Source organism: Hirundo rustica, chromosome Z (genome assembly GCF_015227805.2).
Source record: "Hirundo rustica isolate bHirRus1 chromosome Z, bHirRus1.pri.v3, whole genome shotgun sequence".
NCBI lineage: Eukaryota > Metazoa > Chordata > Aves > Passeriformes > Hirundinidae > Hirundo > Hirundo rustica.
This window is the reverse complement of record NC_053488.1, coordinates 65,056,525-65,073,024: the sequence shown is the minus strand read 5'-3', so window position 1 is coordinate 65,073,024 and position 16,500 is coordinate 65,056,525. Positions and strand designations below refer to the sequence as shown.

The window sequence follows — 16,500 nt, the reverse complement described above, 5'->3', positions numbered from 1 at the left end:
AGCACTTTTAAGCAAAACACCACATTAGGAACAAGCATATTGTTCTAGAAGCAGTTGCAATGGAAGCAAAAGAGAGAGCCTAAATGCCTAATCTGTTGCGTTTAGCCTTCCAAGGAGAAACAAAAGATTGGGAAGAAATTTCTGTATGAGCTTTATAAGAAATTTCAGATTTTGCATACAATCTAAGGCTGAGAACCGGTTCACACAAGTCATTCTGCATAAGGATGTTTACAGAGGGTGTTTTATTAGTGGAAGCCTGTAAAATTTCAAGTTGGAAGATCAAAGTCCCAACTATACCACACTTAACAATTCTCCCCCCTGCAAAATTGAAAAGTCTGTTATGCATTTGTTTTTCCATCAAGGAATTTTAAATGGCTTCATGTACTCTGTATGCATTCTAAAAAATGTAAACTTTAAGACAAACATGACCATATTACACACCTATTGGTATCAAGCCATGACAGGACATATTACTTGCAAACTCTAACAAACTATTTTGCTACTTTTCAAGTGCAAAATGGACGAGATGTCCCTGACTTAGTATAAGTCAAGGAATGCTTGACTAAAGAAAGCAGGAAATGAAGCCTAGTATGAATTTTGCTTTTAGTTTAATATGAGAGACTCTTGCAGAAGCAGTATCTTCTGGGTTCTGAGACATTGTCAGAGGTCACAAAATGGAGCTAAGTGGCAAACTACTGAAGTGCCTCTTGCAAAACTTTAGCTACATCTAAAATATAAAACCTCATTGTTTTTCAAACCATATTTCTTTCTCCAGCTGTGGTTTGATACTAATTTTGATGCAGAGTGATAACCATCTGTATCTTCCAGCATCTAAATTTAAAAACTGATTCAACAATTCTTTAAAGTATGCCAAAGGTGATCACCTTTCTGAACTGTATGCTCAACTAAGTAAAAAAACGCTTTCAGACAGACCTAAAGAAACCTTATGAACCAAGTGAAAATTGGTTCCTGATGTACAAAAGGGAAGTTCATTATAAGTGCAATTCAGGATTAGTACAAATGTATACCCTGAGCAGCCTGAGGTAGAGAGGTACACATTTTAGATATGTGACCTACCAGACTAAAAAATAACCAAAACCCCAAGCATAACAACAAAAAACAAGTGCTGCAGCTGAAGCAGCTGTATTAGGTAAAAAGATGCATTTCAACAGTGATTATATTTAATTTTAGTTTTATATGATTATTAATGAGAATGCCTACTAATATATCCCCAAACCCTCTATATCATTTAGACATCTTGGATACCAGTGGGAAGGATCAGTCATTTCACTGTTAACTAATAATATATATTTCAGCTATTACATTGCTGAGCTGTAAGATAATGCTAATTCAAGGCAAGCAGAAACATTTAGACATCATATTGAATTGATCAGTAGAACTATAAACAACCTGACACATGCAAGCCAAAGAAATCAAAAAACAAAAATCTTCAAGTTAGCTCCTCAGACTCCTCCTTCTTCCCCACTGAAAATATAGCAAGTCTTAGACACCAAAAGGTGATTCGCTCTGTCCTTTGCCCTGATATAAAATAAACTATTTGGAAAACACGGCTGACAGGCGATTATCTACGCCATGATTTAGTTAATTTATTTGACATAAAGTTAATTCGTGCAACCATTGGTCATTAACACTCCCTGTACACCTAATGCCGGAAGTAACACTAACAAAAGCAGTAGCCAGCTTTCTCTCACCTTCAGCTTCTTGTCTGATCTAAAACTACAGGTAAACATACAAACTTAATGCATCTTTCTCAACATACACATGCACAAAACAACAAAGAAAAAGAAAACCCAACACAGATAAAGAACAACAAAGAAAAAAAAAAACCAACACCGATAAAGAACAACAAAGAAAAAAAACCCAACACAGATAAAGAACACTTTGAATTTTTTTTTTTTTTTTTTTTTATGTATACCTGTAGCTGGAGTAGAATTGCTCATGGTAAAGGGTCTGTTACTGACACCAGAAGAAGCTTGCCAGGACCACTCTGAGAAATAAAAGACAAGATTACTAGTAAAAGCTGTTATGAGAGAAAGCTCAATATAGAAGCGCAACAATTCCCTTTACTTAGTCTTCCCAAGAATACTCCCTGCCCATATACATTACCCACAACTGCCAGGAACTTATTTTTCAGGGAAAAAAAAATACTAACAACATAACTTTTCCCCATGTCTCAAGAAATTAAAAAATTCAGCTGTGTTACACTTCATATTTAAATCTATCCCATTACAGTTCACTTTTTTAAAAGACCAAGAATAACAAATGCTTAAGAAAAGAAATGAGCTGGCTGCAGGCTCTGGGTCTGCAGTACAACACTTCCACAAATGCACAGACACACAAGTAAAGTCTGCATTTGCAACAGGACAGAGCGGACCTTGAGCAAAACTAATTTGAGACATTCAAACATACCCATGGCACATTAAAAACAAAACCAAGCAAAACAAAACAAAAAAATAAAAAGCAAACAAACAAAAACCCCCCTGGTTTTCAGTACACTTTTTTTTAAAATACATATGCTTACCATCAAATTCTTAGGACAAAGATCAAAGTATTTGCTTTAAGAGTGTTAACAATTTGAGGCTCTAACTCCTGAAAAAGAGTTTGAGTACTACAGGTCCTTCATTCAAAAATCAGCATTTAGCTCCAGTTACATCTGTTTATTCATTAAGACTGCTGTATTAGTTCCAACCAAGCAGCAGCTTCAAAACACCAGCAAGAGACAAGGTAACACAAAATCTCTGAAAGGCAGTTAAGTTTCCTGAAACTTTCACCATGCTCTTCCCTAAAAACATTTTAATGAAAAATAGGGACCAAAGAGAGTGATTCTGCAAGATGGAGTAAGTTGATCCAAACAGCTTCCAATCACTTCGGTGGAAAGAGAACTTCCCATTGCCCTTGGTCCAGTATTCCCACATGTGTATGAACTGTTTATCCAGCATCAAGACTGCCCAAGAGTTTTCCTACGAGACTAATCAAATCTCCAGCCTGCCAGCATTCTAGCTGAGGTAGATTAGTTATTCAGCTGAAAGATTGGTTGAGAAGTGGCAGGATCCACTGCAAAGAAAGAGTAAGGGTAAGCCATCATGCTGGCTTGCATTGGCTGCAAAAACGCTGCTCAGAATACTGGTTTATATGGGGTCTGTGGTTAAAAGGAGCTATTAGTTTCTCTTCATCCTTGTTAATCACGTATTCCTGCTTCTTCCCTAGTGTGGGAAAGCCATTCGCAACAGAAAGCTGTGACTAGGCTAGGGTGCTTAAAAAACTTTTCAGCCAAATTTAGCTGCTATGAAGGAGCACAGGTATTAGTGTGGGATGGAAGAAAACATGAGTGTGTTCATTCCTCTCTGGAAACAGTACTTATTTTTAACCATGAAACTGCATCTTAACAGCATATTTAAATATGACATCTAATTGTGGCAAACAGCAAAATCAGTTTTACATTACGAGAACTAAAAATATAAACCCTGTATTTTAAAGAAATGTCAATTAAATGGTTACTAGATGTCATGCATATCACACTGTACTTGCACAGATACTAGAATGTAATTAACATGCAATACAGATATTAATTTTCACCTATTAGCAGTACATTTAGTATACCAGCATTCAGGTATTGCAGCTAAAGAGCATATTTTGATTGTAAAATGCATATCATGCTAGTTAGACAAAAGCTGTACATGCTGATGTATTAAAAAGTATCAATGATGGTCCTCTATTACACCAAACCTTCTTTTTATTTACTGGAGGGCAGGAAGAAAAACTGCTACTGATGCAACTCCTGTTGTGGGGGCTTTAATTTGGTTTTTAACTGAGCATGTATTCAACAAAAGAAATCTCTGCAAATTTCCAGAAGGCTGTGAAAAAATGTGGTGTATTACACGTCCAACATGTATTTTTACAATTTCATATTTAATTTTATATACACTGGCATAAAAAGAAACCACCTTAGACATATTCAGAAGAAAATATTTTCCAACCTCGACCATTTTTAGTACACACACAAACACGATTCAGATGGCTGCAGTGACCTGTGTTACAACTCTCTGTGTAACTCGCCTGTATCTGTAAAACTGAAGCTGTAGCTCACTGCAGTACACAATGAACTGCTACTCCAGAACAGTGGACTAACCAGCTTCAACAGGAGAAAAATTATACCAAAATTACAACTTTCATCCATGACATGTGTCTGTACCTAAAACTCGCACATCATTCAGTCACTATATTCTAAGGCAGTTCCTTAGATTTTGCCATTATACTGACAACCATTAACCCACTACAGCAACCCACAAAAGAACTCTTTAAACCACAAGCTCATCACCTATTCAACTGTTTCACTTGGTTTAATAAAAGATCAACAAAGCTTTGGGCTTCTTACAATGCATGGAACCATCATAATTTCAAAGGTATAAGTGTCTTCATATCTTCAGCCCGATATAAAGCAGTATTTTTAAGTAGACATACTTTTAACTGTGTTTGTATTAAAAAACAAAACAACTAATCATTAAATCAAGACCCTGTGGAATCATTAGCCTGGCCTAGGCTTGCCAGCTCTAGAGCCCTGACTAGAAAACTTAGTTTGTCTCAGAAGAATTTAGAGTCTTACCTGAAGATTTTGGTTATTCTTTTTGTTATTATCTGAATGCTCCACTGAAACACTACGCCAACTTCTAACTTTTTGTATCAATACTAAATTATACACCCACCCATACAATTACAGCACATTTATTAACGATAGCATGCCCCTTGGAAGGATGTACTCTTTGAAAACTGCTAGGAATGCCACTGTTTTTGCAGGTGGCTGACCAAGATATTTCTCAAGTACAAAAATACTAAAAAGATGCTTTTCATCATCTCCTTATTTAGCCAGCTTATAAATGATAAGCCTTCTCAGTCCTGACTGAAAGCAAAAAACAAACCAAATGAAAAAACGCTCTAGAAGATTGCAAAGATAAATTGACCCCATGGCAGCAGTTCAAGCTGAAGTACAAAATGTGTATGTTTGCAATATTCTGGATGAATGAAAAACATGACATTTACTTTTTCAGTGCTTCACAACTCTGCTCATATAGAATACACAATCAAATTACAAAATTTCAGCCTGTAAAGACCCTTTGTTCAATCTTTCTTTCCCACAGAGAGGTGAAAGAGACATTATTAAAACACTTTATAACCTCAGAGATCTGCTTGCTCCTGTTCCCTGCGAGGCCACATAGTCCAAGTGAATAGGCAGGCAGGACGAGTAACCATGCTGCCTAAGCCTACCTTGATAAACACTTTTTCCAGCACAAAGCCTACCTCATAGAAAGCAGCACCTGCCTTCTGAGTGCCAGAACTGTACCAATTACATAGTGAATATTCTGTCTTTCAGACTGTGGTAAACAAATCAAATGGAATTGTTCAAAACCAGAACAGCTACCAAACCAAGACTGCAACATCCTCCTCTATTCCTGCACTCATTCCATCATCCCAATACATTAATCATCTCCTAACATCTTAAAGTCTCCTTTTTTTTACACCATGAGACTTTCCACCTCTTCTACTTCAAGGCAGCATTTTTGTATTTTGGGGGGATTATTACTTGGTGACCAGTAAGGCAAGAGCAATTGAACAGCTAGATTAATTTTATTCTTTCCTTGTATTATTGAGTCAGAACAGAAGCCAGCTGCTTAGAAAGCTTAGTTTGCTTTTGGACATTTCTTTAAAAACAGGTAACATCTATAGCGCAGAGTAAACTGTCCAAAAAGAGGCCACTACAAAGTGTGGCACTCAGTGATAAGTTAATGAAACAAAGAATCCTTCTGTACCTACCAGATCAATCCCCCCAAACTAAATAAAGCGTATTACACAAATGACTACAGCAACAGGTGCCTGTCTTGAAACTATTTCAGCTATTCTATGATTTTTTAAAATTCTGATAGTAATTGTGCTAATGATTCTGCAATTCCAGGATAAAACCCACTACATTCATAGCTAAAACACAGAACAAACATCTGAAAGTTGGCAGCTCTAGGTTTCCAAAATCTTTTGAGTCACATATAGCTGGAAACAGACAGGTAAGTCTAGTACTGCAAAATCCTTCTTTAGAACATGTCCACCTGTTAAAACTATGGCAGGTATCTACTTGGCATTACTTCCACCATCGCTGAATCCTATAAACAACCTTTTAATTCTTAGGAAAGCTGTAAGTAACACCCTTATTATCCTCCCCTTAGCTTGCAATTGCAGTATTTTATTCCTCTTTTTCTAGAAGTCACAAATTCTTCAGTACAGTTCAATTCATTAGAAATTAGATAGTTCCAGAGAAACTTATATTTGTATTGACAGTTTTTCTAGATTTTAGCTGGTCACCTTTCTATGCTATTATTTTTAAGTCAGCAGTAAGGAAGAACATGATAACAGATTTCATTATGATAAGAGAACATGGACAATTTTAAGTCAAAATAATTCTTTCAAAAAGTACCTCTCTCCATGCATGTAAATTAAAACCATACATTTTTCTACAAGATTCTGCATGGCCAAACAAATTAATTACTTGAAATTTGCCCCAAAAGGACAAATTTCAAGACATGACAACTTCAAGCTATACCAGTGACAAAGCATAGTTACATTTAAACTAACTGTTCTACTGCATACTTTACTAATTTTTATAGAATCTGACTGTGAAAACAAAAGCTAAGGGTCATGAGAAGAGTGAAAATTTCCATTATCTTCTACTTCTGCAGCATGTCGCTGTATAATTGCTGTATTCATTTACTCTTTCTTCTTCTTTCACGTTTGCAAAGGAGATGCAGCTCCTACTTCCAAAATGGGGATTTAATGTGAAGTACAATGCTGTTGGTGCCAAAATAAAAAGATTTCAAGGAAAGTGGAGCCAAACTACAGGAAACTTCAAAACTATATATTTGTATTAAAAATAAACTGACCTTATGTAGATGAAGCCTACCATTTCAGCAAGATGAAGAAGAAGGAAATTATAGGCAGTGATCACAAATAAGCAATCCTTCCTTCCTCCACTATAAACCCTCCCCCGCAAACACAGGCTCAAGCTGCTGATCGCCAGTCACCCTAGAAGCACTCTCTTAGCACTGATAGCTGCCCTTCTGTAGGCTTGAATGCTCGCTGGCTCTACCAGCAACACAGCTTCCTCCACCTCCTCTGTTGTCAACTACTGAAGCTCCCTCCCCTACTGGTAACAAGGTACTGCACACTTTCAGAGTTATGCAACAATAATTAAAATGTTAAGAGAAAAACATTATGTACTTTGCATTAATGCTAGATACAGAGCAAGAACATAAGGAAATAACATTTTCCTCTTGAAGGTGCAAAATATGCAAAAGCAACCTTGAGTATGTAATTATCAAGAGCTGTAAAACTAACTGACAACCTTACATTTTTAATAAATATAAAATATGCATTTTCATTCTTAAAGTCAGAAATACCTCTGCTTACTGTGAAGGCTTTAAGTCATCCAAAAGGACAATAAGCCACATACCACTTTGAATATTCCAGAGATCCAGCAGGCTTAATGACACAGAGGCAGAGCTTTCTTCAAAACTGTCATCAAAGATGACTGCCTTTCACTGTGATATCATCACTCATTCACAATTTCCAATAATATTGTTTTCTGACAGTAAAAGTACAAACTATACTAAAAACAAAGATTGATGTCTATGCTTTCTAACTGGCTTAAGCCTTAAATATGTGAAGATTAAGTTTTCCTCAGGAGTTAACACAGGTTTTTTGTGAAGAACATTTACTTAAGTTACTGCAGTATATTCCTTTCACATGAATATATTTTTCAGATTATCATTAGAATACTCAACACAATCCTTACTAAAAAGTCTTCAGTCTACTTCTTAATAAGCAAGTGTATATGGGAACATATTTGTAAATAAACACTACACAGAGTGAAGTGCGGTACAGATGAAGATGCTTGGCTTTAAATTCAAAGGTTTTATACTTGATGTCACAAATGTATCTATGCAAAGCCACACTGTGTAGGGTTTTGCATCATTTTATATTTTACTATGAACAAGTCATGGTCTAAACATCCAGGATCCCAAACCACCAGTAAGCTGTCTTGAACTTGGTCAGAAGAAAATTTACACAGCCTTATAAAGTACCATAACTGTATAATCTGATTCATAATTTATTATTAAAGGTTAAAATCAAGAAAGGAGTAGAGCTGAAAGAAACAGAATAAAACCATGACACTAATGTCAAACAACATAGTAACAGCAAAACCCAGGAGGGGTTTTAAAGAAAGAACTAGGGTGTGTGAAAGCCTACAAAACAGATCAACTGCTAAGAAAATTGTAACAACACTTATGCTATGTAATAACATATATTTTTAAAAATTGACAAAAAATATTGAAAGATGTTAGCAAATTACACAAAGGTAAAGGTAAAACAGCTTAAAGAAAGAAGCACTGTGATAAAAGTAAAAATGCAATGAACTAAGGATAATTTTCTTTCCTCTTGCAAAGGAAATAGTTTAGCTTGCACAGCAGGAAGAAAAGAGAAAGAAAACGACTAGGTGGACCAGAATAGCAGTCAAAACTCTAGAAAACTGCTATCTGAAGCATCCCTTTTAGCCTTAATTTTTAACTCTAGTTCCCTCTGAAAACAGAAAAAATCCAGAATACAGTACTTATCAGCAGCTCCACCTTGAAGCATAAAAGACATCTACTTTTGTTACTTTGATTCCTATTGTTTTGCAGAACTAAATATACACAGTTTAGTTTAAGAAGATAATATTGAGGGGGGAGGAAACTCACTTTCCACGTATCCAAAAATCATCATAGATTCATGGGAAGGTACCAAAAAGATTTGACTCTTAACTGGTCAATCATTTAACTCAAAAGCACGAAACTACTTTATCTAACTTAATAAATCTTCAGAGCCTTAGAAATAGTTTCAAAAAAATCTGGTTTCAACTTAACTGTGACACTCTAAAGACACATGTTCTTGACCGTATTTCCACTATTGAATTTTCTGCTTCACAATTAAAGACTTCATCCAAAAGAGAAGAATTTTTATAATTTTTAACAGGAAAATTCTTATGGACAAAGAATCATTTAAATCTAGGACTAAAGGCACTAAGAACTGCACCCTTAAAGGAAAGAAGTTGTAAAGTAACAAAAGTCTGTTTGATGATGTGTTTCACATAAATTATGAGTTGAATAAGCTCTTGTTCTAGCAGGTGAAAGATTTGCCTTAAGATCACTAATAGAGTCAATTTTTCTATTCACACAAGTTGAATTTTTAATTACTCCTTAATGCTTTCTGGGAGAGTAGTGTTGTATGCAAGGAAAACACAGTTACACCTATGAAAACCACAGTTCTTGTCCTTTCTGTCTCATGTGTATTTGGTTTCCTCTCTGCTTCCTTAGCAATGTTTCTTATCAGTTTCTCACTCTAAGAAACTCATGCAGTGGTCTGAGTTTCTCAGGCCCACTTTCATTTCATCTTTTTGAAAAATCAGTAATAAACTAGGCCCTGTAAGGATAATTCTTTAGATGAAATCTTCTGTATTAATACAATAGTTCCTAAATGAGCTCAAAGTCATGATCTCAGCCTGTTGGCAGACTCAGGTGATAGCACAACAGCAATAAACCCTATTTTTGCTTACATTCTCCCCATATCCAGAAAACATGCATCTTTTGTTGAAATTAATGCATCATCTTTTCAGTATACACGGACAAGGACAACAACTTCTCCTTGCTCATTCCTTCACCTAAATATTACATCAGTCATGCAAGACAAACTTTTCCCTTCGGTTTTATTTCACAATTATGTATCCTCTAATAATCTTCATTTCTTCCACCTCTCAGTGGAACACACAAGTTAGTTGGTAAAAAAAATATTTTTCCCTGATTAAAGTATAACGTGAAGTGATTTAACAGTAAAACATACAACCAAGCTATGCAAGAAACATAATTTTGAGAAGAAAACCTATGAAGTAAATACAACTGAATTTTATCAATAATTAAATCCATGCACCCTCTGTGCTTTACAAAATACTGGTTATTAAACAAGTTATCACCTTTGGAAAGTCTACAGTTTTAAATTTCACTATTTGGTTGAAAATTGAATGACTAACACTTTTCAGTCTAGGACAGTTCAAATTTAGTCTTTGGATTGCATGCTTTGAGAACCTGGACACTGCTGAGGCACTGCTTTTTGTGTGTGTGTGTTTTCTGAGTTGATCCCCTTATATTTTAAGGTATACACTGAAATGGCAACCAGTACCATGATAAATAGCTCCTCTGAGAGAATATAACATCCTTCACAACACACTAGGCTACACTTGTTACATATGTGCACTAAAAATATAAATTTTGTACACAAAATAGATGTACCTTATGTGTCCAAAATAAAGTTCACAAATATAAAAAATTTCTAATGAATTATAATGTTGTTATTTAAATATTCTACACCAAAGACTGCATTTATTGTCCAATCCTCAGCCCTAAAGAGAGCAACCATTATACACCAAAACCAAGCTATACAGAGCAGAGGCTACAGATGAACAGGATAGACAGAGTGACCTATTAATTTCTGTAGAAGTCCCATTACTGTACATACACATAAATATACATACATATATACAGTTGAAACTTATTTTACGTGATGGCAAGAAAAAAATTACCATGAGCAAACTGATTTTCCTACAGACAGTACGTTATGGAGTACTGCGGGAAGGATTCAGCAATGAAGAGTTATTTTCAAGTTACTTTCACACTTTTAAAGCACTTAATCTTACTTCCATATATTTGCTTTCTATTTTAGAAAAACACTGTACATTTACAAGCAAGATTGTACAAAGTAGAAGAAAATTATACAGAAAGAGAATCTTCTGTGACAGAATTTTAAACTACTGACAATGAAGACAACTCTGTTTCTCTACCAGGTTTTTTTACACACACAAAAAGTTTCTAGCACTGACAGAAAGCAAATGAAAAACAAGCATAATCCCTGCTCTTGAGTTCAAGAAATTTCCTCCACAGAAACTAAGTTTTGCACTACAGCTTCCACCATATCCAAGGTCATATACTGTGTACTGAATAACTTCACATTAATTACTTCAACATTGATTGTGTTTTGGGAAAGGACAGATAATGAAGATGAAGAGAAAAAGGCAGAAGTGAAGCTCAAGTAGTTTTCCTGGTAACACAAGACCAGAACAAACAGCTTGTCTGTATATATAGAGGAAAAAAAAAAAAGGAAAAGACAAATTAGAGACTATAAAGCAGAAACAGATGAACTGACAAATTAAGAGTACGAAAATGAATTCAGTGTAATAAAATGAGGAAGTGAACCAGCAAAAAACCTACAGAAATGGAAAAAAAGCCCAGAGAAACAAAATCCTAATTAAGCTGAGCACAACCAGGAAGACAAAGAAGGCTTAAAAATACCAGGAGGGATTACATGTAATTTATTAATTAAACTACGTCACCTCTTAATGTTACAGGTCAATAAAATACTTGGATGCTGTATTCTTTCATTTTCTGCAGTTTTTGGGATCACTGCACCACCGTGCATTTCATGCTGACTGCCGAAGAGTATTCGTTTGTAGCCTATGAAAACACTGTGGCTAAAACCCGGAGTACATACAGAATCATGGAATCATTTAGGTTGGAAGACCTTTAAGATAGGAGAGTCTGGATCTCAAAGTGTTGAAGCACAATTTACACATTCAAATGCAGCCCATGAAGTATGGTATCACTCTGGACATGTGCAAAAAAGTGCCTTGAATTCTTGCTTTAAAAATGCTTGTTGTCTTTCCAAAGTAGTGCAGTCTAGGAACCACCTAGTAAGCTGGATCAAAAGCTGGAGCAAAATCTAAAATTTTGTCACATCCCTCTCACATGCCACTTCAGTTGTAGCTACCATTCAACTGACACACAAGGAAAGGGTTACCATTCCATAATTTTGCCATACCGTTTGATCCCACGCAAAGCAGATGACATGGTAAGATTTGATTTCTGCCTATATGTGAACAGGTTCTCATACCCACGATTAATGCAACCCACCTTCTAAGAAAATAGCAATGTCTCGTTTAAATTATAAGATCCTAATAAACAGCATTGAGCCCTCCACATACTTGTGTGAAGTACACACACTTTCTACATATGCAAACATAATTCTGATTCCTTTGCTTCTACTACTGACTGTGTAGAAAGAATGACTTATCTTCTCCTTGACTTCAAATGCCATTGTAATACACCATATCTTTTAATGAATAAGAATGGCAACAAGTTAAATTACTAGTAGTTCAGCGTGATTAAGGAAGTTAATTGCAAAGGTAACGGTTGGTTTATTGAATCATATGAGCATTCATTCCTTTGGCTTTCACAAGAAATGCAGGGTGTGGTTTCCTGGTCAGTTTAAGCTGATCTATGGCTGCAGTGAGCAAAGGCAGTCATGTCATTCCTCCCCCTTGTGTTTTCACAGTTCTCACTGCAGTGACTAACTGCAAGGCAGCAAGGTACCAGAATAATTTACTTTACCGTGCAGTTCACATATGACAGTTGCTACACTATGAGGGAGGTGCAGAAATACACTGTTGAGGATGGTGCTGCTCTTTTGGCCGCAGACTTGAGTTTGAATAACTTCAGTCAAGAGGGAAACAGCAAGAGGAGGGAAAAGTGGTATCAACAGGAATAGACAAAATACTTTTTCACCTACCCACTCTGCAAAGTGTGTCAAAAATGCTGCTTCTAACTCCAATGTAAACTTAAGTCCACAGACCTGAAGGAATAGGCACAAATCTCACATGCTGAAATGAGAAAAAGAGAAAAAAGTTTTTTAAATATAGTCTTTCATTATAAATATGCAGCATCAAATGAAACTAAAAGTACAAAATATATACAATGGTCAAAAGCAAGAAAACCAAAAGCATGACTGCAATTATGTGCAACAGTTAATGGGTGCAAAAAAATTAAGAATTGTACCTTGAAACAGCAGCTGTAGGCATAATTTTATGATATTAACTATCATCCTCATGTTTTGACACAAAATTTGCTTAATCAGGATATCCTTTAAAAGAAAGCTGACAAACACACACTTACGCTTATCACTTAACATGGGATTAGTTCAGCAGAAAACCTGAAAATACTCCCTGGTAGAACCCAAATCAACTGCTTATCTCCCCATATAGGGTGGACAAAGCAGATTAATGAACAGCAACTTTACAACTGCAAGGGCAAGGGAAGCTAAGAGACATTTATATTTTGCTATTTTCATGTTTCTGATTGTGATAGATGATTTCCATTTCTGATTATATCAGACAGGAGTGATTGAGGAATGCACAGCAAGCTGAGAAGAAACAACTTCATTCATACTAGGCTATACTACATGTTTCCCACAAACACGTAACTCAAAGTGGGTTAAAAACGGGTATTTATGAAGCAACTACAGGAAAAAGTAAATGTAATTCTATGTAGAATATAAATCTAAGAAAAAAAAAAAAAAGGCTTCTGAGCCAGAAATCTATGGATAATAATAAGGAAGTGGTTGATGACTCTTTAAAAGCTTGAGCATTACCTTCCAGAATTCCAAAGTCTTGTTACATGAAGATTTCATCTGATACCAGAATGACTGAATTTAATTTGAAAATAGAATACAGCTGCTGTGTTTAGTGTTGTTCCTGAGTTTCCCGTCTTACTAACCCACAAGGAGGCCACTAACTTCAACTATAAACACCCATAGCTCTACTTACAAATCTGGTCTGCTTTTGATAGCCAATAAAAAATTACAGTTCACACCATTCTGGTTGCTTTGAGTTTTATCAGTTTAACTTGAGTCACATTTTCCTGCTAACATAATAAGTTTAAATAAAGAGCCGATTTCTTCACCATAAAACTGCAGTTATCACAGCTTTCTACAGAAGTTTTCTGATCCAAATAAAAATTATTTCTCTGTATTTACTTTTATGCATTCTCACCCTCATTACATAAAAGGTTTGGATCTAAATGAGCCTCAGCACTCAACAGAAATAAACTGATGCCTCTATTTCATTTTTGTATTAAAGCAGCAAGGAAATGTAATTTTTCTTTTTACTTGTTTCCCCTCAATTAAATGCCCTTGAAAATAGAAAGTCACAAGACAGATTATGAAAAATGTTGTTTTACTTTACATTTACTAGGGCAGCTTTAACCAACATCTATCTTAACAGCTTGCAATTTCAACTAACAGTTTGGAGATCAACCAATGAGATTCAATTCTCAGAAGGTATTTAGCGTCTAATAAAAAAAGAACAACCCCCAAATCACCCCAAAACCCCAGGTCTTCCTGAAGTGTCACAGGCAGCATCTCAGAGCATGCTCAAACTTGCAGTTATCACTGACCACCTGTATCTTCACTGAAACACATAAAGGCTCTACTTCAGAAAAATTCTTTAAAAACACTAATTTGATTCACCTTTAATATGTCTATAGCCTTTGTTTTACTGTCTTTAAGAAAATCTTTATGAAAATTTTTAAAAAAAGAAACTTGGGAAGAGATTCATCATACTAGTTGTATGACAGCGTAGGAATCATATACCCACATTAGATAGCAATTCCACAACTCCAGGGGAAAAAAAAAAAACAAACAAAAAACCCCCCTGTATTCTCAAATAGAGCAAAGGAAAAACAAAATTACAAGTCCCTCCATAAGCACATTTGATAAATTAATAAAAAAGATTCTCAATCCAGTGAGAATTTTCTTAATTTTCCCTTGAAATTTTGCAACATGCAGTTTTAAAGCAAATATGAAAAAACTCTAATCATAGCTGATTACTCAGTACATTTTTTAAATTAAATTCTTCAGAAAGATACTTCTTAAAACTATTAACTGTTCGATTAATCAGCATTTATACAAGCCTGTTCTCATCAACATGTCTCTCTATAAAGGCTTCTACTACAACAGTGTGTTAAAAGATACCAGGACGTTTTTTGAACCACAAGGGAAAAAAGAAGCCTTCTTAACATCTGTATCAGAATACCTAGATTTTAACAACAGCAAAGGTTTTACATGTCACTGAGAGGCAGGATGCACATTTAAATTCGTGTAACATCTATATTTTTGCATGAAGCTAGAAGTACTGACTTCAGTGATCATTTCTATTTTCACCTCTGCATAAGGTTATGATGAAAAAAAATTAACGTTAGGCATGGTTAGTTTCCTGGGACAGTTGAATTTCCCACCATAACCAAGCTTCCCAGACTCTGGATTTTGAAACATCAGTAGGTAAAGGAAAAAGATCAGCAGTCACATTTTCACTTAAAAAGCAGTGAGGGAAGTTGGCAGTACACATGATGAACTTGGGTTTATTACTCAGTTTCAAATTAAGAAACTTTATCAAGACATACAGACAGCTACCATCACACTATCCCAGCAATGCGAGCACAATACTTCACACTTGTTAGAAATATTTTAATCTTCTGAGGACAACAACGCTGTAGAAACTTCATCCCTGTAACACTATTCTGCATAGTTAAGGCTTTCAGTAAGGTCTATAAAAATGCATTACATGAATAGCCATTCTGATTATTGATTAACCCTGCAGAATGGATGTCAATCAGTTCGCTTCCACATATGCACTTCCACCAGGCACCAGCGACAAGGGAAACAGCAGCGGCTCCACGTTTTCTCTGCTACAGACAAGCACACCCCAGACTAGGGGTACTAAACTTCAACTACCACGCGAAACCGCAAATAGTCAAAAATCCATCGCGACCCACCGCTAAGAAACACGCGCATCAAACGATTTTTTTACCACCGTAACAGGGGTAACTCCGTAATAAAGTTTAAACACCGGGCAAGCACAGGCCCTGAGCGGCGGCTGCCACCTCCGGCCCGCGGAGGGACGGGAGCGCGCCAGCCCCGCGGAGCGGCGCCTGCCGGCATCCTGGCCCGAAGCCACGGCCCCCGCGGGGCGGGAAACCAGCCCTGGCCACGGCCGTGGGGAAAACGCGACTCCGGCCGAACCGGGAGAAAAAGAAAGGAAAGGAACGGAAGCGAGACCCGCAAACCCCGAGTACCACAAAGTTCCCCGCGGCAGCGCCCGGCCGCTCAGCTCCAGGTCGGTGACGGCCGCCGGCTTCCTCCTTCCACAAGTACCTGGCGGAGCAGCCCTCGGGAATATCCCCACCCCAAGCCCGGCCCCTCCGAAACCCGGCCCCTCTCCGACACCCACCTTTCCCCTCGCTTCGCTTCGCTCCGCTCCCACCGACGGGGTCGAAGAGAACCTCCCCCAGCTCCTTTCTCCACCCACCCTCCTCCGAGGAAGAAGGAGCCGGGACGTGCTGGGCACCGCCCCGCCCCGCCCCGCCCCGCCCCGCCCCAGGCGGCACCAGGTGGAAGTCTCGGGGCGCTCCCCGCGGCCAGCAGCCGCCGCCCGCCCCTCAGCGCGGCCCCGGCGCGGCGGCGGAGCGGCAGCCCTGTGCACGGCCCGGCGGGGCGGGCGGGGAGCGCCCGCGGGCGGGGCCGCCC

The 16,500-nt window shown here is 37.3% G+C and overlaps 1 protein-coding gene across 5 annotated transcripts in view; it reads right to left on the bottom strand.

Moving 5' to 3' along the window:
* PTBP3 (polypyrimidine tract binding protein 3) overlaps positions 1-16,338 on the bottom strand; it is a 54,332-nt gene extending 37,994 nt beyond the window's left edge. For 2 of the 5 annotated variants that reach the window (XM_040089793.2, XM_040089795.2), the window contains exons 1-3: positions 16,205-16,338; positions 12,712-12,802; positions 1,937-2,008 (exon numbers count right to left, since the gene is read on the bottom strand). In XM_040089793.2, coding sequence (XP_039945727.1) covers positions 1,937-1,961 — 25 coding nt within the window. In that variant the 5' untranslated portion in view covers positions 1,962-2,008; positions 12,712-12,802; positions 16,205-16,338. Of the gene's footprint in view, positions 1-1,936; positions 2,009-12,711; positions 12,803-16,049; positions 16,152-16,204 lie in introns of those variants that run through there. The other 3 variants (XM_040089794.2, XM_040089796.2, XM_040089797.2) reach the window with 3 other exon arrangements.
* Between the last annotated feature and the right edge of the window lie 162 nt (positions 16,339-16,500).